The following is a 24,835-nucleotide window of genomic DNA, read 5'->3' on the forward strand; positions in this document are numbered from 1 at the left end:
CCTTTGCTGGCCTTCCCAGAGCATCTTGTCCACTCCCAGACCCCTGCTCTGGCCCAGCCCCGAGCGTCCACCTTCACAGGCTCTGAGGACTGCCTTTTTCTGGTTCTTCTTATGTGAGGCGGAAACGTCCTTGAGTTCCGAATGTTGTTTCAAATCAGCTAACCTGAACACAAAGCATTATATCTGACTCATTTAGACTTCCCCATCTTCTATACAAACACACACACACACACACACACACACACACACACACACACACACTAAGTAAAGACTACAAATCTATCATGGCCTACCTGATTTTTTAAAAAGATTCAGATCAAACTAAAACTATAAATGCCTAATATGCAAGTCTTTGTCCTCTATGTTGCTTCTATAGCCCTTAAGCAAGTAGAATTTTTCATACACTTCAAAACAGTGATCCTACACATGGATCTTTACACTTGCGATGATTTACAATCTGAAATGAACCAATCATTTTATCCCACTGTTGCAGTGAATTATCTAAAACTGTAATGAAATCCTAAAATTTAACTAATAACTGAAGACTAAAGAATGGACTAGATGGGAACAAAATAGATATGAATTTTTTAAATATGAATTTTTGATTGTGCTCTTATCGGAGATGCCACACACTTCAAGTCTACGTGCCTATCAACAGTTAAACACGCTGGGTATTCTCCCATGTGCTCACAAATCACAGGACAAGTCCAGTGCAGGGGGAGGGACTTCAATTCTAATTGTTCCCACTTCATATCTGCCCAAAGTCAGTAAGTACACGTGCTATGGCTTCATTCAGTTCAACAACAATGCTAGTTATGGTGACAGAAACAGGAAGCATTTACAGCCTCTCAGAAGGGCAGGAAAAGCATATGTTCATGATAGAGTGCATGTACCAGTTAGTCTTCCAATCCTACATTTAAATCTGTGTAGGCACAGAGCTCAGCACTCAATAAAATTATAAAATGCTCAGGAAGAAAGCATCAAAAAATTTAAAATAATGTTTATAAGAAAAAATTGACAATCATCAGGTTCTATAAATACAGATTTTCTGTTATACCATCTAGCACTTAGAAAATAAATCTTCAAATATAAAAGAATCACACAAAACCATCAGAATATCCCTCCCCTACCCCAAAAATGAAGACTAGGGCTAGAGAGGTGGCTCAGTAGGCAGAGGGATAACCTGAGCTTAGCTCTCCAGAGCCCACATCCCAGTGTTCCTAGAGTACACTGAGAGGCAGACATGAGGCTCTTTCAATTGCTCAGGCTAGCCAGCCTGCTGTATGTGGTAGCAAACAAGAGATGGGGAGGCAAACAAAGCAGAGGCAAGGACCAACATCCAACACTGCCCTCTGAGCGCCATACACAGTGGCACAGGTGCTTCTGCACTCTTGCACACTCAATGTACAAAGTTAAAAAAATAGATACAAAAAGAATCTTAGATCATTGTTGTGAATCAAGCTGGGGTTATAGTTTCCCTTTTAAAATCTGATTTAAAGTACCTATTCTATAAAAAAAAAATCAATGTAAAACACAAAGTATTGTATATCACATTTTCATGGACTACCTGCTATTTTACCAAGAAGTTCTAAGTGTTCACTGTATCCTAAGAAAACTTAAAAATAACCAGATACAAATTAAGCACTTTATTTAATATGAATAAAAATAAGACAGTTCTGTTTTGGATTGTTCAAGCTGAAAATCAGAATAAACATTTCCCTCAATGTTTCAAAATCCCTCCATCTATGCCATGTTTCAGGAAAAAAATCTAAAAGATACTTATTTAGCTATCTTAGATTTTATATAAAGGGCTTTTTAGTTATAATACCTAACAGACATTAAAATTTACTTAAATTACTTTTTAAAAAAACCTTTAATCTCAAACCATGTTTCTTTCTCTTTGGTAGGTCAAAAGCATACTTACAAACTAAAGACATTCAAGAGTTATCAAACTGAAGTGGGCAGAACAGCCTCCTGACAATGTCTATACATCCCTGAGTCTTGGAAACAGGTTGTGTGGCAGAAAGGAATTAAGGCTGCATGTGTAGTTAGCTGGCTTAGCTGATCTTAAAAAGATTACCCTAGATTATCTGTGCATATCCAATGTAATTACAAAGGACCTTAAAATGCAGAAGAGTCTAAAACAGAGAAATGGCAGTGTGAAAAACAACTGGCCTGATGTTGGTAGCTGTGAATTATGGGAGCAGGGCCACAAGCAAAGAAATGCAAGCAGCCTGCAGAAGCCAGATCACCCTGGAGGCCCAGAAGCCATCTACCAAGCCATGACTGGAGCCCACTGAGAGACTTTACTGCAGACTTCTGCCCACTGGCACTGTAAGATCATAAATTTGTGTGGTTTAAAACTACCATATTTGTGGAGATTTGTTACTGCATCAATAGGAAACTAGCACTCAGTGAAATGGAAAGAACAACAACATCATTGGATTGATTCAGTCATTCAAAATCTGATTATTGCAGAGCCTTAGTTTCTGGTTTATAAAATGGAGGATTACATCATCTTCCTTTTGCAAAGTGTTTACTTGGAGACATAAGTATAAGTACATCCATTGCTTTGATAACTGGAGTGTCTAGAGATGTAAAACAATACTCATACTGACATATTAAAAATGTTACATGGGGGGCAGGGGTGATGGTTCAGTGGTTAAGAACACTGGCTGCTCTTCCAAAGGTCCTGAGTTCGATTCTCAGCACCCACATGGTGACTCACAACCATCTGTAATGGGACCTGAGGCCCTCTTCTGGTGACCATGAAGACAGAGCATTCATGTAGATTAAATACATAAATGTGCTCTTTTAAAAATGTTATATGAGGCTGAGAGCTTTAAAAACAAAATTATGCTAGTATTTTTTGAAGCTCTTTCTAATATGTATTTCTTAGTTTTGTGCCAAAAATATTTCAGTCTTTTAATTTTAGGAAATCCATTAGAAATTGATATTTTATATTTTAATACTTTTATTAACTATGTGTGGGGGTATGTGCAGGTGAACACAGGTGCCTGGGGAGGCCAGAGGTATCGAAGCCCTTGGAGCTGGAGCTATAGGCAGATTAACCCACCTGATGGAGGTGCTCGGATCTGTACACAGGTCCTCTGCAGAAAGAGTGCCTACTCTTAACCTCTAAGCCATCTCTTTAACCCGAGTATCAATTTTATTAGTAAGAATTAACTTTTCCTGTATATTTCTATACTATATGTGTATAACACTATACACAGCTATTTATAGAAATACTACCTAGATTATGGCAGTAATTTTGATTTCTTATATACTCATATACTCATATACAAGAAGAAATAGTCTCTTCTTTTCAACTCTTCCTTACTCTTAAACAAAAATATTCAAAAATGTGAGACATACATACCTCCAATAATTTAAGTCTCTGTGAGATTCAACATTATATATTTTAAGTTGCAGCAAAAAAAAAAAAAAATTAAAAACCAAAACCAAAAACTGCCATACAGGCAAACCTCTACGACTTCAAGGCCAGCCTGGTCTACATATCAAGTTCCAGGCTAGTCAAGGCAGCTTGCTACTTAGTGGGACCCTGGTCTAAGGGAAAAGAAAAAAAAACAACAACAACAACAACAACAACAACAAAAAAGAAACAAAAAAAAACCCCTCTTCCAAAATATATTTCTATACAAAGATAAAAATAGTGTCCACAGATTGTGGTAGTAGCTTTTGACTTCTCATATATTGAACGAAAGGGAAAAAAAGGAAAGATCTTTTGTTCTTCAGTTATAGGAACAGATTTACAAATACCATTTTTATATAAATTCATAACCCTGTATCATTAAAAATCAAAGCAGTGAGCCTCATTCATAAAACCTTATTTTATAAGCTAGAGTCATGATATTTGAAATGTGCATACACAAAAAAACCACTAAGTGTCTATAGTATATAATGGACCAGAACACAATATAAAATAAACGTTATCAGCTTAAAAATAGGCAAAGCTAATGAACAAGTAATTCAAATGCGCGTGCACGTGCACACACACACACACACACACACACACACACACGCAGCTTATAATAAACAAATGGAAATGATTATTTTCACTAGAACTCAAGAAATGCAAGTGAAAAGGTCTTATCAGCAAAACAGAGGAAAAGTAGTTTCTAAAAAAGAAGATATCTAACAGAAAAGTAAGCAGAAACTGTACTAGTGGCAGGAATAAATTAGTATGTCTTTAGGGAGGGTCAATGTCTACTGAAAACTAAAATGTGCATTCTATTTAACTAGAAATTTTTATTTCTTAGTAATTGTTGTAAAAATAGAAACTTGTTATTTTTTATCCCAAGATTCTGGCAGAGCTTCTAAATTTTTGTTTTGTTTTTCAAGACAGGGTTTCTCTGTGTAGCCTTAGCTGTCCTGGACTCACTCTGTAGACAAGGCTGGCCTCTAACTCGTAGAGTGCTGAGATTACAGACACACACACTTTGCCCAGTTCTTTCCTCCCCAAATGACTGGATCACACCTCACTTTATGCTGAAGAGACATTGAAAATGGGAGCTAGAATCCTTGTGGTTGGATAATGGGGCTCTGAGTCATCCCCAAGCTACAGGGAGTCTGGATAGACCTTAGAGTCAGTAAATTGGCAAATTTCCAACTAATCGTGTCAACATAATGAAATCCAAATACGTGGTGTGGCTGGCCAGACTTGGAGTAGCTCGCTGGTGCACGAACACAGAGCATGTGCCATGGGAGCCCCAGCCCGATCCCACGATGGCCGGGTGGGGGCAGGGGGGTGATGCTGACTACTTTCTAGCTTCTATAGATCCTGCCCCATGGTGGACTCCATTTTGCTGGCCCTGCTCTGACCTTCATAATAAAGCTGCAGTAATAACTGCAGTGTCCTCCTGAGCTCTGTAAGTCACAGTTGTGAATTAGCAAACCTACAGTAGCACAGGCCTGTTATCCTAGCTGCTCTGGAAGGTACAACTGGAAGATCACAGGTTTGAGACCTGCCTAGCAACTTACTGAGATCATATCACAAACAGTGAAGTGGCAGAGCACTTGCCTAGCAGCAAGCCTTGGACTTCATGCCAGCACTTGCTGTCATGGTCCTCTCCTGCACATCTGGAGTCAGGTGGTCATGTAGATGGCCTGGGAAGCCCTCACGCATGGCTTGCATATGCATGCAGCATTCTTGAGATGGAACCCTTACACATGAGTCTAACAATAATCTTTGGTGATTTTACCTATATTATACTTCCTGTTGTCAAAAGAGTATCCACATTAGAAAAGTGTGTGCATGTATAAAGACATATTCAGTGATACTTATTACAACACTGAAAAGAGCTGGGAGCTCAGCAGTAGAGCACTTGACTAGCATATGCAAAACTAGAACCTTCCTAAACGCCCAGTGATAGGTTTAAGGAACTGCAGTGCATATGTGTCATAGACACGTAAACAAAAAGTTGCTAAAAACAAAGAGTCAGACTTATATGTTCTCTCACAGAAAAATCTCCTGAACACATTAAACAGAAAAGCAGGTTTCAAACCCGCATGATGATACTCTTGCCAATTAAGCACTGTCTTGTTGTGAAGGGACATCATGAGCAAGCGATTCTTATAGAAGAAAGCAATTAAGACTTCATTACAGTTGGGGGTGGGGCACAGAGCCAGCTCTGACAGTTCTCTCCTTCCACTTTGTGGGTTCTGGGGACCAAACTCAGGCTGTCAGGCTTGACAGCAACTGTTCTTACCAGCGGCTCCATCTCACCAGCCCCCAAAATAAAATATATAATTATAAGCTAATCAAATGGCACAATGAAAAAAATAGTGCTCAGTCTTTAGAAAGCATATGAACGAGTGATAGTGATAATTTTCATGTAAAATTAGGAAAGCAGGTTTACAGTAGACTTGGCCTTGGGGCCTGAAGGGCAGCATTCCCGCCAGGCAAGGCAAGAAGCTGTTAGCTACCCAGCTATACTCCCCAACTTTCAATGATAGGAAACCATAAGAGGCTTGTGTTTGGAGGTACCTTTCACAATCATGAGACAACAGAACAGTCAGGGGCAGAGAGGCCTTAGTTGATCCTGAATCTGAGCAAATGTAACACATTTTTTAAAACTCCCAATCTTTCTCACTCTGCTCCTGTAGACAGGGATAAAAGTTATGTCTTGGGGCTGGAGACAGCTTAACAGTCAAGAGTACTTACTGCTCTTGCACAGAATCTGGGGTTCAGTTCCTGGCATCCAAAAGGCAATCCAAAGCCCCCCACAACTCGTTCCAAGGAATCCGACACCCTCTTCTGGCCTCAGCAGGCACCAGGCATTCATGCAGTGCGCTTTCACATATGCAGGCAAACCATTCATACACATAGAATTAAAAGTGAGTCTAGGAAACAAAAGAGCCATGCCTACCAGACCTGGAGAGAGAGCTCTGTGGTTACGAGCACCTACTCAGACCCTGAGGACTACCCTTGGATCCCAAGACCCACGTAAGAAGCAGGCATCACAGTTCCCAGGGGTGGAGCACCCTCCTGCACCTCCACATCCACCACCCACTTGCATATATAGTCACCCAGACACAGGTAAACATATGCATAAGTCTTTTGAAAAGAGTATCTTCAAAGACGGGCATGGCAGTACACACTTGTAATTCCAGTACTCAGGAGCCCCAGACAGAGTATTAATTACAAGTCTGAGGCTACCTTGGACGCTGTCTTTACAAGGGGAGTAAAGGGGGATGTTGCTGATGACTTCTTACATGTAAGAAAGGCCATTTCCAGAAAACATGACCAAGTCCAAGAGAAAAACAATTTAACATTCATAAGGGATCAGACAGGTGAATGCATATGCAGAAAACTTCTAGTCAAGTGCTCCAATTTAGTGTTCACATGACTGGTCAAAACCATCCAACATTTAAGAAAAACATCCCCCCAAAAGACAAAAAAATAAAAAAGCTAAACAGAGAAAAGGCAACTAGTAACTGAATAATAAGGGAGAAGGCACACACACCTTCATCATACATGTATGTATATACAAAACACAATGTAAGTACATTATCAGGAGTCCCAAAAAAAGATACTATATCTCACAATAAAAATCTAAAATAAATAATAAATAAAAATAAGCTATAAGCACAGTATAATTTACTTTCCTTCTAAGGCAATTCTATGTATAAAACTCAAATAAAATCTACTTTCTTTGTTCAGTAAGTCAAGGTAACATTTTACACAAACAGTATACTGGTTTTCTTAAAGCAACACTTTTTTGTGATTTAAATATGACAATAGTTTTGGTGACCAGTAATCTTGTTTTAAAATAAAATAAAATAATCTTGTTAAAAAATATAATAATGTCTTCAAGCACATTTTAAGAAGCAATCAATATTTACAAAGTTTTTTACCATAAGCCTGGCACAGTAAGTGTGCTATGAAGCATAATTCAAGAGTCTGAAGAGAATTTTGGAGAAATTAAGAAAACATAAAAAGTAGGGACTAGAGAGATAGGTCAGTCAACACAGTAGTAAAAACCTGGGTCTGGATCCTCAGCATTCTTGGAGCCTGCTACAGCTAGTCTAGCTGACTGGTGAGCTCCAGGTCCAGTGAGAAGCTCTCTCAAAAAGCAAGGTGGAGAGCTGGGAAGATGGCTCAGTGGGTAGCGCTTGCTGCTGAATTCCGATCTCTAGCACACAGAACAGTCACATACAACCTGCTCCCCAAGTGCTGACAGGAAGCAGGAGTCAGGCAGATTCTGCAGTGCTGCTCAGTTAAGCTAGCAGAAACAGAAAGCTCCATGTTCAAATAAACATAGACAGTGGCAGTAAAAGATACCCAGTGTCAACCTCTGGCTTCCACATGTACGCACACTCATATACATGCCATTACCCAAGCACGCTGCCATGCAGGCACACCCCACACACAATATGGTGGAAAAGCAATGGAGGAAAGTCACACAACATGGAACTCTGACCTCCACACGCTGCATGCACATGCCCATGCACTTTCCCACACACACACATACAAAATGGAAAAAAAAAAATTCTGAGGTAGTTAGATAAGATGGTAGACTGGGACGCACCCTAAACAACAGATTTACTTTCTATAGTTATTTTGAGCTATGTGTCTATCATCCACAGATATTTGTATGTTTATATAGGGTTTGTTTTTATTTTTCGAAACAGGGTTTCTCTGTGTAACCATCCAGGCTATTCTGGAACTTGCTTTGTAGACCAGGCTAACCTTGAACACACAGAGATCCATCTGCCTCTGCTTCCTAAGTACTGGGACCACCACCACCCAGCAAGATTTTTTTTTAAGATTTATACATTTCTTTTATATGTATGTGCACTACTACAAAAACATGCCTGGTGCCCATGGTGACCAAAGGAGGGCATCAGATCCTCTGGAACTGGACTAGATTACAGGCAGTTTTGAGCTGCCATGTGCATGCTGGGATCCAACCCCAGGACCTCTGCAAAAACACCAAGTGCTATTTCTCCAGCCCCTTTAACAGATGCTTAAGATTTCCTGACCACAATGCAACCCACTTCTAGTTTATACAATTACTTCTATTAACAAAAAGGTATCAAAACAACAATAAATTTGCTACAAATGCTAAAGCCACACTGTAAAAGAAATAGGAGTGTCAAGCTATGTAGCTAACAAATGATTTCCCAAAAGTTGTTTTAAAACAGTGAGTGTGTGACAATGAAATGATGAAGCATCCAAAAGCTCTGGAAAAGGATTAGATGTACTGAGAGGTAATTAAAGCCTAATTGTCTTTTCAACATTAAAAAAGAGAAAGAAAAAGAAAGCAGCTACAAAAACAAACTTAACTCAAAAACAAGAAAGCAAGTAATAAAGATAAGAATAAAGCTAGTGAAACAAAAATCAATAAAAACAGAATGTATTGTTTAAACCAAGAACTGATATTTAGGAATAAATCACATGCAATAGCCCAGTATATACATGCATGTTATATACATATATAATTGTTATTATACCTCACTCAGTTTACACGTATGAAAATAGGATAAGTTAATGAACTGCTCAGACTAATCATAATTATTCAAGTTGTAATTAGGGTCAATTACAGTTGGAACTTGAATTATTATACTTGGCTTCACATATATTTCATAGCTTTATTGTTTTGAAAAACATGAATTCAAGTTATGTTTACTATTCTGCACTTAAATAAATATCCTCATTCCAATGATATTTCATGAAGAGAAAAAAAATTCACATATTCCTTTAAAAAAAAAAATACCCTTGAGTCCAAGACAGCCAAGGCTACACAGAGAAACCCTATCTCAGGGAAAAAACAAACAAACAAAAACAACAACAACAACAACAACAAAAAACCACCAAATTGTACCCTGCTTGAAGCTACACCCTTGGAACAAAGATCACACACCTTGATAAATGCAGGCCTTGGGTTCTAATAATTCCATGTCTCTAATAAATTTCTAAAAACAGGAGAAATATGGAATCTGATTTACCAGGATGTTAATAATAATAATAATAATAATAATAACAACAACAACAATAATAATGTGTGCTGTAGAATAGCACAAGGTACAAATAAGTACTCAACTGTGAAAAACAAAAAAACAAAACCCCAAAATCAAAACCGTAGACTCTTAATGTCTCCATCATCTTGGCTCTACCTTTAAAAATGTACACATCAGAATCTTGCCACCTCTTACTACCTCTGATTCTACACCTAGTTTATGGTTATCTTTGACAACTATCACACAGACACCATGTCATCCTTTAAAACCCATCAAGGTTACATCAACTCTCTGCTCAAAAAGCTTCTAGGCCTCTGCATCACTCTTTAGAGCAAAGCCCAGAATCTCTGACCATGTCACAAGGTATTTCCACCTTCATGCTCACACAGGCCACATCTTTTCTCTCATCTTCTATAGCCTTCTAGACTCCAACTACGTAGGTTACAAAAACACGTGGAACAGGCACACCTCAGGGCCTTTCTAATTTCTGATCCTTGACTTGGGTGTGTTGAATCCCAGCCTCCTTGGGATTTGCTCTTCTCGGTCTCTGAAAACCTGTTTAAAAGAGAAGCCATAGACAAGTCTCTACCCCACAATCTCCGCTCTTCAGCACTTCAACAACCTCTTCTAGCTTACTATGCTCATCATTCACTCCTCCACCTGGACACTCCAGACAACTCCACCAAATGCCAAGCTCCTGCAGCCTTTCACATAGTCTGTAGAGCATTCCCTACCAAAAATTCTAAATCCTTCAAAAGCAGCTCAAATACTACTTCCTTTGTGAAGCATTTTCCCCATTCCGCATGCACCCGCAATATACACTCAAGCACTCTGTTGAAAGTCCTATTATGGAACTTGTTACATAGCACCTCAATAATGACTAGTGAGTCTTCTCAGCTTCTAGGGAGAACTAAGCAAGAACAGCCTCCTGTTTGTACTCTTGACACACAGAAGCACAGCCTCTTAAAGGGACCAAGAGCCGAGGTCACTAATATTCCACTTGCCACAGAAGTGACTACAATTTTTAGAAAGTAAATAGAAAGTGAGGTTTATTTAAATTAAGTTATATGTTAACCTGATCAACCTACGTCTATACTCAATGTGGTAAACCGGTTTTAGGGTGACCACTTTTGATTTCCACTATCTAGTGTTTGATTCCCACTTTTCTCTCCCTTTGAGTGTGGATCAGGCCTATCTGCACCTAACCAGTGAAAAGTGGCAAAAGTGATGGGGCCTGCCGAAGATGAACGATATGGTGTCCTCTGCTGGGACTTATGGTAACAAGCCATTGTGGAAATCAGTAGAAAAGCTCCTCAGAAAACTAAAAATAGAAGAACTACCATATGAACCAGTAACATTATTCTTGGGAATATACCCAAACAAATCTAAGGCAGTGTATTATATCTGCACATCTATGTTTACACTGATGCTGTTCAAAACTGCTGTTAATAGAACTAGCCTAGGGCTCCTTCGATAAATGAATAAAATACGGTATATGCACTGACAGTGGGGTTCTACTCAGCCATGAAGGATGGAATTAAGGGGCTAGATGCATGGTTCAGTGGTTCAGAGCACTTGCTCTTCTTGCAGAGGAGGTTCTGTTCCCAGCCATGCACATGACAGCTCAAAACATGTGGCTCCCAACTTTTGAGTTTCAGGGGACCTGCCATCCTCTTTTGAGTTCCTTATGCAGCAGGCACACACATGGTACATTCACATATATGCAAATCAAAGCACACATAAGTAAAATATTTTAGAGTGACATATGTCATTTGCAGGAAAATGGACAGAAATAGAGAGCATTATTAAGTGAAATAAGCCGACTCAAACACAAATACTTCATGTTTTTTGAATCTAGGTTTCAGAAGAGGATGAAACTAAAAGGGGAACTATCTTGGCAGGGGAAGGAGAGAGCAAAAGAGGTTAGTGGAAAAGTAAGTATGATCAAAGTAAACAATATAAATGTATGAAAATGTCACAAGCCAGGTGGTAGCGGCACAAACCTTTAATCCCAGCACTCTGGAGACAGACAGACAGATCTCTGTGAATTTGAAGCCAGCCTCGACTACAGTTTCGGGACAGCCAGGGCTGTTATACAGAAAAACACTGTCTCAAAATATAAAAAAAAGGGGGCGGGGAGGAGAAAGGAAAGGAGGAAGAGAGAGGGAAGGGAGGACAACAAAACCAATTCTCCAGTATAATGACACTATGACTCTGCACCAAGAATTAGGAGACCCTGGAGAGGAGTAAGGTAGTGTGAAGCTAACAACCACAAGGAAATGAATCATGCCAATCCACCTGAGAGAGTTTAGAGCCAATCCTCCTCAGATGAGGGCAGGCAGCAGCCACAGTGTCCATCTGCACCAACGGCACCCTGGCCCACTAAGCTGTGCCCAGGCTCTTGCCCCACAGATACTAAAGAGTATGTACTGCTTCAAATAGCTGGATTTGCAATCCTCTACTAACGAGCAGCACAGAAAGCAAATACTCTTACAACCAAGACCTTCTTTTCTGAACCTTTTGTTCACAAAGTACCCTGGTTTCTCTCATTTCTAAACATGTTAATGTCAAACAGTTCAGAACCTACAACATTTAAACAAACTAGCATTTTAAAATGCTTAAGAAATTTTACATAAGAAAGTAAATCTTCCAAAGCACTTTGCTCCATGAAGCAGTTCCTGCGCTTTTCTCTTAGCCCATTTGCCAATAACCTGGATTATATGAACAGCCAGTGAATCTGATAAGTAGAACATTAAGGTAATTCCCCATAAAATGATGCACAAAAAGAGTAAGACATAGGCGGTCTGCCAGCAATACGAACCTACTTACTGGTCACCAGGCAAAGCAAGCAAGCAGGAAAGTCAGGCAGGCTTGCTAAGCACACAACAGACAGAGCGCTTCCACCAGCCAAGGTGTGCAGCAGCTTTCAAAGGGCCAGACTGTGCAACTCATCCCACTCCTCCTCCACTCAAGGTTGCTTCCAAACTGTTCCCAAAGCAGGACCGTCCAGGACAGAAGCCACACTCCAGCAAGCAACATAAGGGATCGCCTGTGCTCTTCACAGATAGATGAGGTGACAAGTATTGCCTATCCAAGACCCTTGGCAAGGACAGGCAGAGTGGCAGTTAGCAGCAGGGCTTCCCTACAGGGCAGCAAACATCACTTCTGCCCTTCCCCCAAGAAAACTATCAGCAGTATAGAAGAAAACCCAAGGATGAGAGCAGATTACCTACAATTTCCCAAATTCAAATATTTTGGCACCCATTATAAGTAATGACTGAGAACATCTCCATAAAGCTTCATATCTGTGCTAAAAGTTAATTGAAATAAATCTTCCTAGGAATACAAAGCTTAATTAACACATTCAATTTTAAATGATGGCTCAGCCTTTTTCAATATAAGTAACAGGAGACACCTGAATTACAGGCTGCTGAGCCACTCCCAGGCAAGCCACACCCAAATAAGCTCAAGACAATCAAGCAGCCAAAAGCAGCAAAGAACTGCTGGTTCAGTGTCTCAAAAGTAATTCACTTTACAATCTCACTACCAAACAGACACATTACTGAAGTCCAGGATTTCTCTAGAAATAACCTTCACTCACTGGGGCATTTTAACAGTCTAATTCACCTCTTTTCACAGCTACATCAGGAAAGGCTATGTTTCCACTCCTATTAACAGCTTTTATGAACATCAGCAACATAGTGGGGAAATGCAGGCATAAAATAAAGCCAAACAAATCCTCCTGAAGATATCAAGGCTTTCAAATGTTCACGATGCCCTCAGAGACCAGTTTTAAAACAAATGAGACCAGCATCTTATCAGTAAAGAGACTACTTCTATTCACTATATATAGACAGTCCTTGTGCCTCACCAGTTTAAAGAAAAGCAAGCCCCTACTCCCTCTAATAACTCCCTCTAGAGTCTAACTATAGCCTGACCTCCATGAGAACTTAATGCCTACAAGCTGAAATATCTGGTTAGTTACCGCCCTTTTGGTTATTTAACTCTCTAGAGAGAAAAAAGATGTGCAGCCAAAATGTACATCCCAAAGAGAGCAAAACTCAAAAGTCACCACAGAAAACCTCAATCAATTTGGCAACACACTGCAATAGAGCAGCTTACAAATCTACTGGCTACATTCTTAAAGACAGCAATTTAAAGAGTGACAGTTTAGGTTTCTCTTTCAGTACTGAAAGTGAACAAGGAAGGATTATCTGAATATTTTTAGACGTGTTATCTTCTGATTAGGAAACAATGTAAATATCGGTGCTTTTTATAGTTACAAGAAGTACTTTCCATTAATTTAGAAATACTCTTTTTCTCAATGTTCAGAAGGAGTCTATTGTGTATGCCCTAGCAACTCATAACTCAATAAGCACTGCATATGCCCAGCTTCAGCAACTGTAACTAAATAAACACACTGGTGTAAAACATAATAAAAATGAAAGAATGAAGTCTAATTACTTAACACTCCACAGTTAGGTCTCTTCATGTCAGAATGATTAGAAACCTGCTTCTATTCGTTTTTTTTATCACGCCCCCATCTGCTGGTGTACAGGTACAAGTCTCATCAGGTAAAGCCACCAACACTGGCCTTCACAGTTTCCGTCTCAACGAGGATTTTAAGGTCACTGCACTTTTCATCCCTTCTCAAGTAAGAGCAGGTCATTTCTGATCCCCTTTAGGCCTTTGTCAACTGAAGTTTCTCATATGAAATCAGGAAACACACAAAAAAAGAGTGACTTTTTCCTCAACTGTCCCAAGAATGATACCTATCCATAATAGTTCTTAATGAACTGGAGGAAAAAGATGAAACCACCCCACACAACGGATGTTCCAGGACTAACTCACATTCACCCTCAACCAGAGAACTAGAGGAGCAAGGCTGCCCGGGTTTCCTAGTGTCACGTCTTGCTCCCAAACCTGTCCTCCTAGCTCAACAAGACTACTAAAGAACCACACACTAGATGCACAAATCTAAGAACCAAGTTGGGGGGAAAAAAGCTTGTATTCCAAAGTTTAGCAAACAGGTCTTGCCAATATTTTAGGAATTAAAAGCAGGAAGGCCAGCTATCTGCCTGAGCCAAATAGTTACTTTAACAAAATAAAGACACCAAACTGACTTTGTCAAAGAGAATCATCAGCCTTGAGAAAAACTGAATCAAAGCAGTAATCAGTATACGAAATATTAAGACTTTTTGCTATTCCCTTTTCTTGTTCCTACTTGTGATGATCATAACTGCTCAATGAAAACTTCATTTTAAAAAGATACATATTTTTAGCCGGGGTAGAGGGTTGGGGCGGTGGAGGGGGGGGTAGGGGGTGCCTTTAATTCCAGCACTCTGGAGGCGGAGGTAGAGGCAGGTGATTCTCTGTGAGTTCAAGGACAGCCAGGTCTACAAAGGGAGTCTAGGACAGCCAGGGCTGATACACAGAAAAACTCTGTCTTGAAATACCTTTTAAAAAAGAAAAAAGAAAAGAAAGAAGATACATAGTTTTAAAATGTAGCACTCTCCAATTCTCCGGAAACTACAGTGCCTAAAATCACAGTTAGGATATAATTAGTTCTTTTCCTCAAAAACAAGATTTTTTAAAAAAAAAAAGCCTCATTTTAGAAAACACTGCTATAATTATTGAGAGTGTAAAATTTAACAATAAACAAATTATTTAGGTGGCAGGCTAGGAGTTTAGTTCAGTGGTAAAGAGCGTGCCTAACGCACTCAGTAACTTAGGTCAGAGTCCCAGAACCTCACAAACAAAAAACGTTTTTAAAAATAATAAAGGTAGCTAAAAGCTAGTGCTTTCATACCAACCCTGCAAAATATCATTATAATGGTAGAAACCTAAACATGACATTCTCACAAACTAACACTAGACTCTGATTGCTTTAGAACACAAATCTGTTTACCAAATGTTTTAACATTTATAAGCACACGAATAAAAAGGTCTTAAAAACAGAAAGAATGGAGCTTACATCATTCTGTGCTCAAATATGAATGTATACTACCAGACACATAACGCAAGGAGGTGGGTATGTGCGGTCAAGTTCATATTTTCACAATCAAGTGCACCCTTTCTCCTGTTTCAAACAACGCAGAAGGACATCACTGACTTCTCTCTCATTTTTTTTTTCCCTTAACTCTCGTCAACACAGCTCTTCGAGAGGCTATGTCCAATTACTGCCTCTGTGGGCAGAGTTGTGATCACTGTCAAGATTATATCTTTAAATAACTGTTGTTGAACATTTCTACAATCAGCTTCAAACTAAGCAGTAGTGACATTAGCCACACTTAAAAGTGGCAGTTTCCTGGGGGTAAAATAGCACTTCGAATTAACTCGTACACCCAGGTAACATGTACCCAGTAAGTAGGGAGGGCTATTTACAGAGACTTTTGTTTTTGTAGCTTTGTTAGGAGTTGATCCAAAGGAGAGATAACTTCCTTTTTTCAAACACTCAGAAGTCCACGTGAGTCCCTTCTGGCTTTGGGCCTTTAAAATTACTCGCCCTTCAGCTCTGGGGCAGAACTGCACTCCGCCACCGATCTCCCCTGACTTCCTGGTATTAAAAACTACAACCACGAGGCTGTTTCGTCAGTTTGTTTTAAAACAATACTTGTTCCATTCACCTCGTTGCAGGGGGGAGGGGGACGCTTCCCCAGCTGGGGAGCCGCTGCTAGGGCAGGGGGCCGTACCTCCAAACAAGTGCGGGGAGAGATGGGCCGGGAGCGAGCCGATCACTAGGCGCGGGCCGCCAGGCCCCCCGCCCGCCGGCCGGTCCCGGTCCCTAGCGCCTCCGCCGTCCTCCGGGCTGCTGTGCACCGAGTCCTGCGAGCCGTACGGGCCACCACCGCCGCTGCCGCTGCCGCCGCCGCCGCCGCCGCCGGGGATGCTGAAGGCCGACTGCGCCGCGCGGCCGCTCGCCGTGCTGCCCACCGCCCCGCCGAGCGAGCGGCTGCGAGGCGCTGCCGGGGCCGAGGCCGCCGCAGCCGCCGCCGCCGCCGGGCCGGCCGAGGCGCTAGGCTGCTGCGCGCCGGGCACCGGGGCCGCGAACCGGGCCGCCCGAGCGCCATCTGCCCCGCCGCCGCCGCCGCTCCCGGAGGGCAGGTCCGAGCCCGAGTAGGCGCGGGTGCGGCCGTTGGCGGCGGGGCCGCTCTGCTTGGCGCCCATGTCCGCGCCGCCCCGGGCCGCGAGCGAGCGAGCGAGGCGGGCGGGACACAGCTCGCGGCTACTAGTGCTCAGGTGGCCGTGCGGACGCGGTCGCTGCCGGGCCGCCGCGACGGGCCGCTACCGCTCGCTGCCGCGCTCCGCGGCCTCCGCACCGCCTCCTCCCGGGCGGCAGCCGCCACCGCCGCCATCCTCCGGCTCCCCGGCGGCTCAGAGAGTGGGAGGCGCCCGGCCAGACTAGGGGCCGCCTCCCTGCGCGCTGGTCGCTCGCAACGGGAAAGAGGAACGGGCGGCGCGCGCCCCGGCAACCGTCGCCGGGCGGCCCGCACTGGAGGAGCCGCGGCTGGGCTGAGGCGAAGCGCAGAGATTGGGTCCCGCTGGTCTAGCTCTGCCCTACAACCAGGCCTGCCCGCCCTGACCCCGCCCAGCAGGCGGTGATGGACAGGCCTGTGGCTCCGCCCTCAGGCAAGGCCCCGGGCACCAATCAGAAAGCTGCCCCTCCTCCCGCACGTGGCCTGTGGACGGCGGAGCAGTCCTGGCGGTACCCTGTGTCCGGAGCTTTTGGATGGGTAGATGTGACCTTCGTTGGTGTTGTATACACTGATTAAACAAACAAAGAAACAAACAAAAAGTCTCAGCAATGAAGACAATTTAAAGCAGACAAAAGCACAGTACGGGGCGGAGCACAGAGCCAAACAACGGGAAGGCTGAAGCCAACTTGATCTGAATTATCCTGGGAGATAGGAGAAGCACAAAACTGGAAGAACAAATAGTAATCCAGTCTGACCTTCAAGGGCAGAGCAAAAACGGAGGCGCAGAGACGATCTCCTCCTGGAGACCCAGCCTTCAAGCCCAGCACAGAGCCAAATTACACAGATTGTAAATTATGTTACCTTTTTGGACTTTAGCTTCCTTGCCCAGAATGTTTGAATTAAATCTCCAGGGCAAAAGCTTTAGAATCTTGTGGTTTCTCTAAATGGAATTTAACAGAATCCTAAATACCTTCCTGTGTACAGTGCCTGGGCCCTCAGGTTCTGAGTCTCCCATTTGGAAGATGCCTACCACATTGTCTACATGGGGGAAAATTGCAAATGTGTTTGTATAAACTGCAGAAACGAATCCGTTGCCACGGTTTTTTTTCTTTTGTATTTGTAGTGGGTCATTTAGTGATTTTAGTCATTCTTTCCAAAGATATAGGAATTGGGGTTGTTTTTTTTTTAACGTGTGTGTGTGTGTGTGTGTGTGTGTGTGTGTGTGTGTGTGTAAATGTTTTGCCTGCATGCAAGCTTCCCAATGTGTACCTGGTAGCCATCATGGAGGTCAGAAGAGGCCACCAAATCCCTTAGAACTGGAGTTACTGTTAGTTAGCAGCCACGTGGGGTGCTGGGAATCAAACGCAGTTCCTCCATAAGAACAGCCAGTGTTGTTCTTAACCGCGCAGCCATCGCTTCAGCCATTAATTAGGATTTCTTAAAAAGAGAAAGAAGGCCTTATGAGCAGGCTACCTGTAGTTCCCAGCTTCTGGAGAGACTATCCAGAGGCTCACTGGAATCTGTTAGGGTCTGGAACATGCTGAAGAAAAAAACCCCAGACTCAAATAGTATGCAAGCAAAAAAGAGCGTTTGTTTATTCTGCAGGATCCAACATGTTGGGGTGACCATTTAGACATGATGGTCATCCCCCCACCCCCTACCCCCATCAGCTTGTAGGCTTTTTTTTACAAACACTTAAATTTAAAAAGGGGGTTAAATAATCATTTAAACTAGAAAGGCTGGGCAAACTGAGTGAACACATGAGCTAGTCTGGCCAGGTCATGAGTTCATCATGAGGCAGAAGATTTCCAGACCAGCAGCATATCTTTCTTAACCAATTATACCAGCAGTAAAGTAACCAATTATACCATCAGTAAAGACCATCTATAAATTTATCTTTTTCTGGCCAGGTCATGGCTGTCTCTGGTTGGCTGCCCACTCTTTGTATCATTTGCAGTGAGTGCTGAACCCACCTCTGAAGAGTGGAGGCGGCTCAGGCTGCTCTGAACTAACAGAAACTGAAGACCGTTGCTAGACTTATTTAACTAGGCCTATCAAACCTTAGAATTCAAGGTCAGCCTGAGAAATAGCAAAAGCCAGTCTCAATAAGGAGGAGAAGGGAGAAGAAGGAAGAAGGAGGAGGAGGAGAAGGAAGAGGAGGAGAAGGAGAAAGAGAAGGAGAAGAAGAAGAAGAAGAAGAAGAAGAAGAAGAAGAAGAAGAAGAAGAAGAAGAAGAAGAAGAAGAAGAAAAGAAGAAATGGGTTGATATATATATATATATGCATTGCATATAACATATATCTATTCTGTGCTTTTATATAAGATACCCTGTGTTGCATTATTTGGTTAAATGTCTTTTCCCTGCACATTGCCAGTCACCCCATTCCCAGGACTGAAGACAAGCGCTGTGTAATAATGCCTTCATAGCTCTCATCCTGGTATTCATTAGACACTCAGTCAATGGCAGTACAGTAACTTTCCGGTGAATGAGTGCATTCATGTTTTTCAGTCATGCTAAAATTATCCTTTAAATCTTTTTCTACATTTATTTGTGTATATGTATGCATGTGGGCACACTTATTCTATGACATTTACGCGGTGTCAGAGAAAAACTGACAGGGATTTTTTTTCTTTGTTTCTGCCATGTGGGTTCTTGGGGGGTTAATGCCTTTACTTGCTTGAGTCACCATGCTGGTCCTAAAGTGATTCTTGAAAGTCACTCCTACATTTACGTTCTTATGCTTTGACAGCAGTAGTGTAGAGGGACTCTTCCGCCCTTTCCTTGGTCGGGTCTCTCCTCCTGAAGACTGCGTTGTATTGCCAAGCAGCTGTGACTTAACTTAAAATCTGCAGCTTCATGATACCCTACCAGCTCTTCACATGCCCTAAAGGAACGTGTTCTTCCTTCTGTGTACCTCCATCGGTTCTTCGATGAGAAGCAGCGGACTGGAGCCGATGAGGACAGGATTATAAGCACACACTGCAGTCGGGCGGTGGTGGCACACGCCTTTAATCCCAGCACTGTGAGTTCGAGGCCAGCCTGGTCTACAAAGTGAGTCCAGGACAGCCAAGGCTACACAGAGAAACCCTGTCTTGGGGGGGGGGGACGAAGCACACACCACAGAGTAGTAAATTCAAGATGGGGTTTGGCTTTGGGATTGGGGGCAAGGCAAGCCACTTACCTTTGCTAAACCTGTTTCTTGTGAAATGTGTGATGTGCATAAGATCATGGTACCAGTCTCAACCTAGTTGAGAGCCTCAAAAGACCCAATGTCTATTTGAAAGTCCTTTGAAATTTGATGTCCTACCTGTGATGGGATAACAATATGCATATTGTCCATAGCAGACTATGATGCTGTCCAGTTAGAATATGCAAAAACTCGCTGGACTTGATTTCACTATTTTGAAGCTCACTGTTACCACTTTGAGTATTATTAATAACTGTTTAGTAGTCATTACCAGTATGTACATCACCATAATGGCTTGACCGGATAAACATATATAGAAAACCAGAGGTTATTTGAAATCTTTGTAGTTAAAGTTTTTTTTTTCTTTTAATGAACTTTTCTTTATTTCTTAGGGTAGCTAACACTTTAACAGTCGTTGGTGTCCTAAATAAGCTTCGGTGTGTCACAAAATGCTTCATGTTAATCAGCCGGTCGGCAGAGCCCTGTGTTATATTTAACATGATTTTGAAACATTGTCTTTTCTAAAAACAGCTGAGAGACAGAATGTCAGCACCTGCTAATAAAAATAGACTCTTGCTTATCAAACTAGTATAAAGTTATTAACAAGAGATTAAATGTGTGTATTATATTTCACTCAATCAACTATGGCTTGCAAATAATATTTTAATTTTTAAAAAACCCAACAGTATCTTGGGCCTGAGAAGATAGCTTAGTCTATAAAGTGTTTGTCACACAAACATGCCAGCCAGAGTACAGTCTCCAGCAGCACGTAAAAAGGTAGGCATGGCACTATGGCTTGTAATCCTAGAGCCAAGGAGATGGACACAGGGAGGGAGGGTGTTTCCTGGGGCTCATCCATCTACCCTAATTAGTGAGGCCCAGAACTCAGGGGATAAACCCCGGCTCAAAATGAATAAGTAAATAAATAAATGAATGACAAAGTGAGCCGGGTGGTGGTGGCTCACACCTTTAATTTCAGCACTACGGAGGCTGAGGCAGACAGATCTCTGAGTACCAAGCCAGCCTCGTTTACAGAGCAAGGTCCAGGACAGCCAGGGCTACACAGAGAGGCCCTGTCTCAAAAATAGTAGTAGTAGTAACAACAACAACAACAAGAATGTGGAGCACTCCTAATGAAAGACAGCCAAGATTGATCTGTCTCCACAAGCCTGCCCAGGCATGTGCACACACACACACAAACATACATGCATATATACCCACACCCCGACATAAAGGCCTTTATTTCGAAATCCTTAACACAAAGCAAACATAACCCATGATGTTTTTCCTACATTCTAAAGAAACCTCTTACATTCCATAGTGTTGTAAAGGACTTTACTGGGGCCATACTGTTGTAAAGATGTACAACATAGTGAAAAGACTGCCATGAGCTCAGAACCAAGGGGAGTTCCCAGCCTATAGAAGTGAAAGCGAGCTTAGAGCGAAAAATAGCTCTCTGCTACATAATGCATGTGCTCTCTCCTCCAGTGCACACGCACCATCCTCCCAGTCTCCTGCCACTTTCACAAACCCCTGCAGTAATACATGAACGATTCAAAAGACAGAAGACATTTTCCTATACCACTTCTTCCTTCGAGGGTAGCCAAAAGCCCCAGCAGAGGCAAGCTCTGGATTTTTAGGCCTAGACTGCAGAAACTTCCCAAGCACAGGGGCTCTAGCCTCCAATAGTGTTAACTAACTCCACAGCGACTGCTTCTCCAGAGCTCTGAGACAGTCTTTAGGCAGGAGGCTTCCAAGGCCTGCTGTGGATCATAATGGCAGGCAGCAGTAATTAATGCACGCCCTGGATCACCACTGACTTAGCTAACTGCGCTTACCATGCCTGGTCTGTTGCCCTTTGTGTTTTCATGCCAAAACAGTCTATACTCCCTCAGACTGGTATCTGAATGATCTTTGCCCCAAGTTAGGGCAGGTGGGAAAGCATAAGGTCAGAAATGCAGGATTACCTCTTGCCAGGAACAAGAAAGCAAACTGGGTGGTAAGAGCTCCTGGTCAACGTTACCACACCCTCTCTTTCCCAGAAGTTAGATGGTCTTTGGCTGAACTCTAGAGATCCAAGTCTGAACCAATAGGTTTTGGAAGAAAGCCCAGAGCAGGGTCATCCCTGGTACACAGAAATATTAGGATATATCCGCACCCCACTGGAAGCTACCTCCATTCATAAGCAAATGTTGGCTCCACATATGTAAAGTCTCCTCCCCAGATAAACAAAATTAACCAAGGATCCAGACCTCAAAACTCTATAGCCTGTACCCACCATGCCTAGACAGAAAGAGATGCTTCCAGTATTGAGTAACTGCACACAAAAACCAAGGGACGGAAGTTGGGTGAAGAACGAAAATGCAACTCCACAAGTGATACCCAAGTCTTGAGACAGCCTTACGCATCTGTAGATATCCTAGGCTGCAGGAGCCTGAATGCAAGGGAGAGCCATAAGCATCCAAAGAACTACAAGCATTTCACTAGCTGGAATGGAAGGGAGGAAACAAGGAAGTCTGAGAACCAGCTGCAAGAGCTGGCTGGGACAGAGTCCAGCTGGCTTGGCCCGCTGGGCAAGGATCCAAAAGAAAAGAGAGAGAGAGAGAGAGAGAGAGAGAGAGAGAGAGAACTGCTCTCCTAGGCAGCCTTAGCATGGTCGCATTTTGAGTTTGAAAGGATAACTTACCTAGGGTAGAGTTTTTGGAGAATGGAGTGATGGGAGAGAGGAAAGACCGCCCTTAGGAGCTGAGGTAGGCAATTCGGGCAAGAGGAGAAAGTGGAGCGGAGGGCTCTGGAGGCTGGTGACAGGCTGTCTGAGAGAAGGAAGAGGCAAAGATGGTGAATGGACTTTCTGGACAGTGCTTTCAGTGCTGGGTGTGACTGGCCGGAAAGACAGCTTGGGAAGAGGAACTGAACTCTATGCCACACACACACACGGGCAAAAGGAAACCCACCCTTTGTTTGCAGCAAGGTCTGGGATCAAACTGGGCGTTTATGGTTTGGTTTTTGTCTGCTGGGCTGAGAGGCTGAAACCAGAGCATTCTAAACAAGCACTCTCCCACTGAGTTACATCCAGCCCTTTGGCTGGCTTTGGGTGCAATGCTTACTTAGCCTGTCTTCCCAGCACTGGCTTTCACTTTTCTCAGTGCTGCACATGCATGTACTCCTGAAAGTCATCCTTTAAGTAGGGGTCCCTAGGGGCACTGGAGTTAGTGCAGTCAGGCTGGGGGACTAACTGAATATTAATAGAGGGCATAACAAACCTTCTTGTCATTGTTGAGATTCTTCCAGCTAAGCCCGCTCAGCTCTGACACAGTCTGCTATATAAAAAGCACCTGTTAATGGCACTTAGAAGGACATCATATGCTTTTGGGTTGTTGTTGTTTTGGTTTTTTGAGACAGCGATTCTCTGTGTATTTCTGGCTGCCCTGGAACTCACTCTGTAGACCAGGATGGCCTTGAACTCACAGAGATTCACCTGCATCTGTCTCCTGAGTTCTGGGCTTAAAGGTGTGCACCACAACCACCCAGCTACATGTTGTTTTTCAATTAAGTACTGTGGTAGAGATATGTGCCTTCCCTCCACCCCATAATATCCCTATATTCATTCCTGAAATCTGTCGCTATGTTACCTTATATAGCAAGATGGCCTTTGCAAGTAGAAGGGTCTTGAGCTAGGAAGACTGTCCTGAGTGACCTGGGTTGGCCCAGATTCTTCATAAGCAAAGGCAGGAGACAGGAGACACAGGGCAGAGTGATGTCAAAAAGACTAGATAGTGCCAACTTTGGTAGCCCAGATCTGTAACCCTAGCTGTTACAGAGGCTGAAACAGGAGGATCACAAGGTCAGGGCCTGCCTGGGCCAGTCAGTAAGCTGGTGCATCAAAATAAAAAGGGGGTGTTGGTGGGGGGGGGGTGGAGGTGGAGGAGGAGGTGGTGATGATGTTTGGGGTGGGGGCTGGGAATGTAGCTTAGAAGTAAGAATGCTTTCTTACTTAGGTTCTACTGCCTCCCCAGGGGCCATGGGAGACTGGATTTGAGCATGGTTGGCTTTGGAGATAGAGGAATTAAGGTGAGGGGCAAGCCAAAAATGTTAGAGATGAGTCTTCCGGAGCCTCCAGAAAGAAACAGCTCTCTGCCTGCGCCTGAGCTCAGTGACCTTCAGAAGCTGTGAGTTTGTGCTGAGCTAAGCTATTCGGTTCTAGAGAGCTCCTGTGTCAGTGATAGCCAAGCAGTTCAGTGACATTTCCTCAGGCAGCAGAAATCTCCTGATTGCTATCTCTAAAAACAAACAAAGCAAGCAAAATAAAAACAAAAACAAAACAAACCCCCTCTCCGGATAGCTAAAACCCAAAACTAGTTAACAAGGGCACTATACCTCATGTTTCATGTGATCATAAACACTTGGCCACAGCTTCCTGCCTCCTCTTTTGAGAACAGTGGTGGCACTGTAGGATGGTGTGGCTTCCTGGGGCTGAACCTACAGGTTTCTGTCTTACACTGCTACTTTTAAGACCCCAGTGGAACTTTCCATTGCCAGCTTCCTTGGGACATCCTGCAGGCTGCCTTCCTAATGCTGTAAGCTTTAAGATTAGAAAGTCATGGTATTTTAAAAAGCAACCTTTAACTCAGACTGTCTGTTTGCATTTTAAAGGATGCTGAAAAATGGAAATGCTAAAATAGACAAATACTTGGTGAAATGCTGGTTTTGAAGACAGTGCTGTTAAAGAAAGGCCCTACATTGCTGTCTTCTACATACAACGGTGAAAACGTGATGGCTAGAAAAGTCCACACTGACATCTAGTGATACAGAGCAGCACTGCCCACAGGAGAAGCTGTTGGCATCCATGCACTCTTTCTTCCTGGTACCTCCTGTGGGACCAGGGATAGCCCTGTGGATGTGGACTCCTTCTGCTTTGGCTGAGGCACCTCTCGCTTTCCTGTCTTGGTGTGCTTCTGTGCAAGGATT

At 42.9% G+C, this 24,835-nt stretch overlaps 1 protein-coding gene across 2 annotated transcripts in view; it reads right to left on the reverse strand.

The window, feature by feature from the left end:
* Window positions 1-16,793, reverse strand: part of ZNRF2 (zinc and ring finger 2) — a 71,723-nt gene extending 54,930 nt beyond the window's left edge. The window contains exon 1 of one of the 2 annotated variants that reach the window (XM_084787589.1): window positions 16,176-16,793. In XM_084787589.1, coding sequence (XP_084643715.1) covers window positions 16,176-16,650 — 475 coding nt within the window. In that variant the 5' untranslated portion in view covers window positions 16,651-16,793. Of the gene's footprint in view, window positions 1-16,109 lie in introns of both variants that reach the window. The other variant, XM_084787588.1, reaches the window with a different exon arrangement.
* Window positions 16,794-24,835: the final 8,042 nt, after the last annotated feature.

This window comes from Acomys minous (genome assembly GCF_964271855.1).
Source record: "Acomys minous genome assembly, chromosome: 6".
Lineage (NCBI taxonomy): Eukaryota > Metazoa > Chordata > Mammalia > Rodentia > Muridae > Acomys > Acomys minous.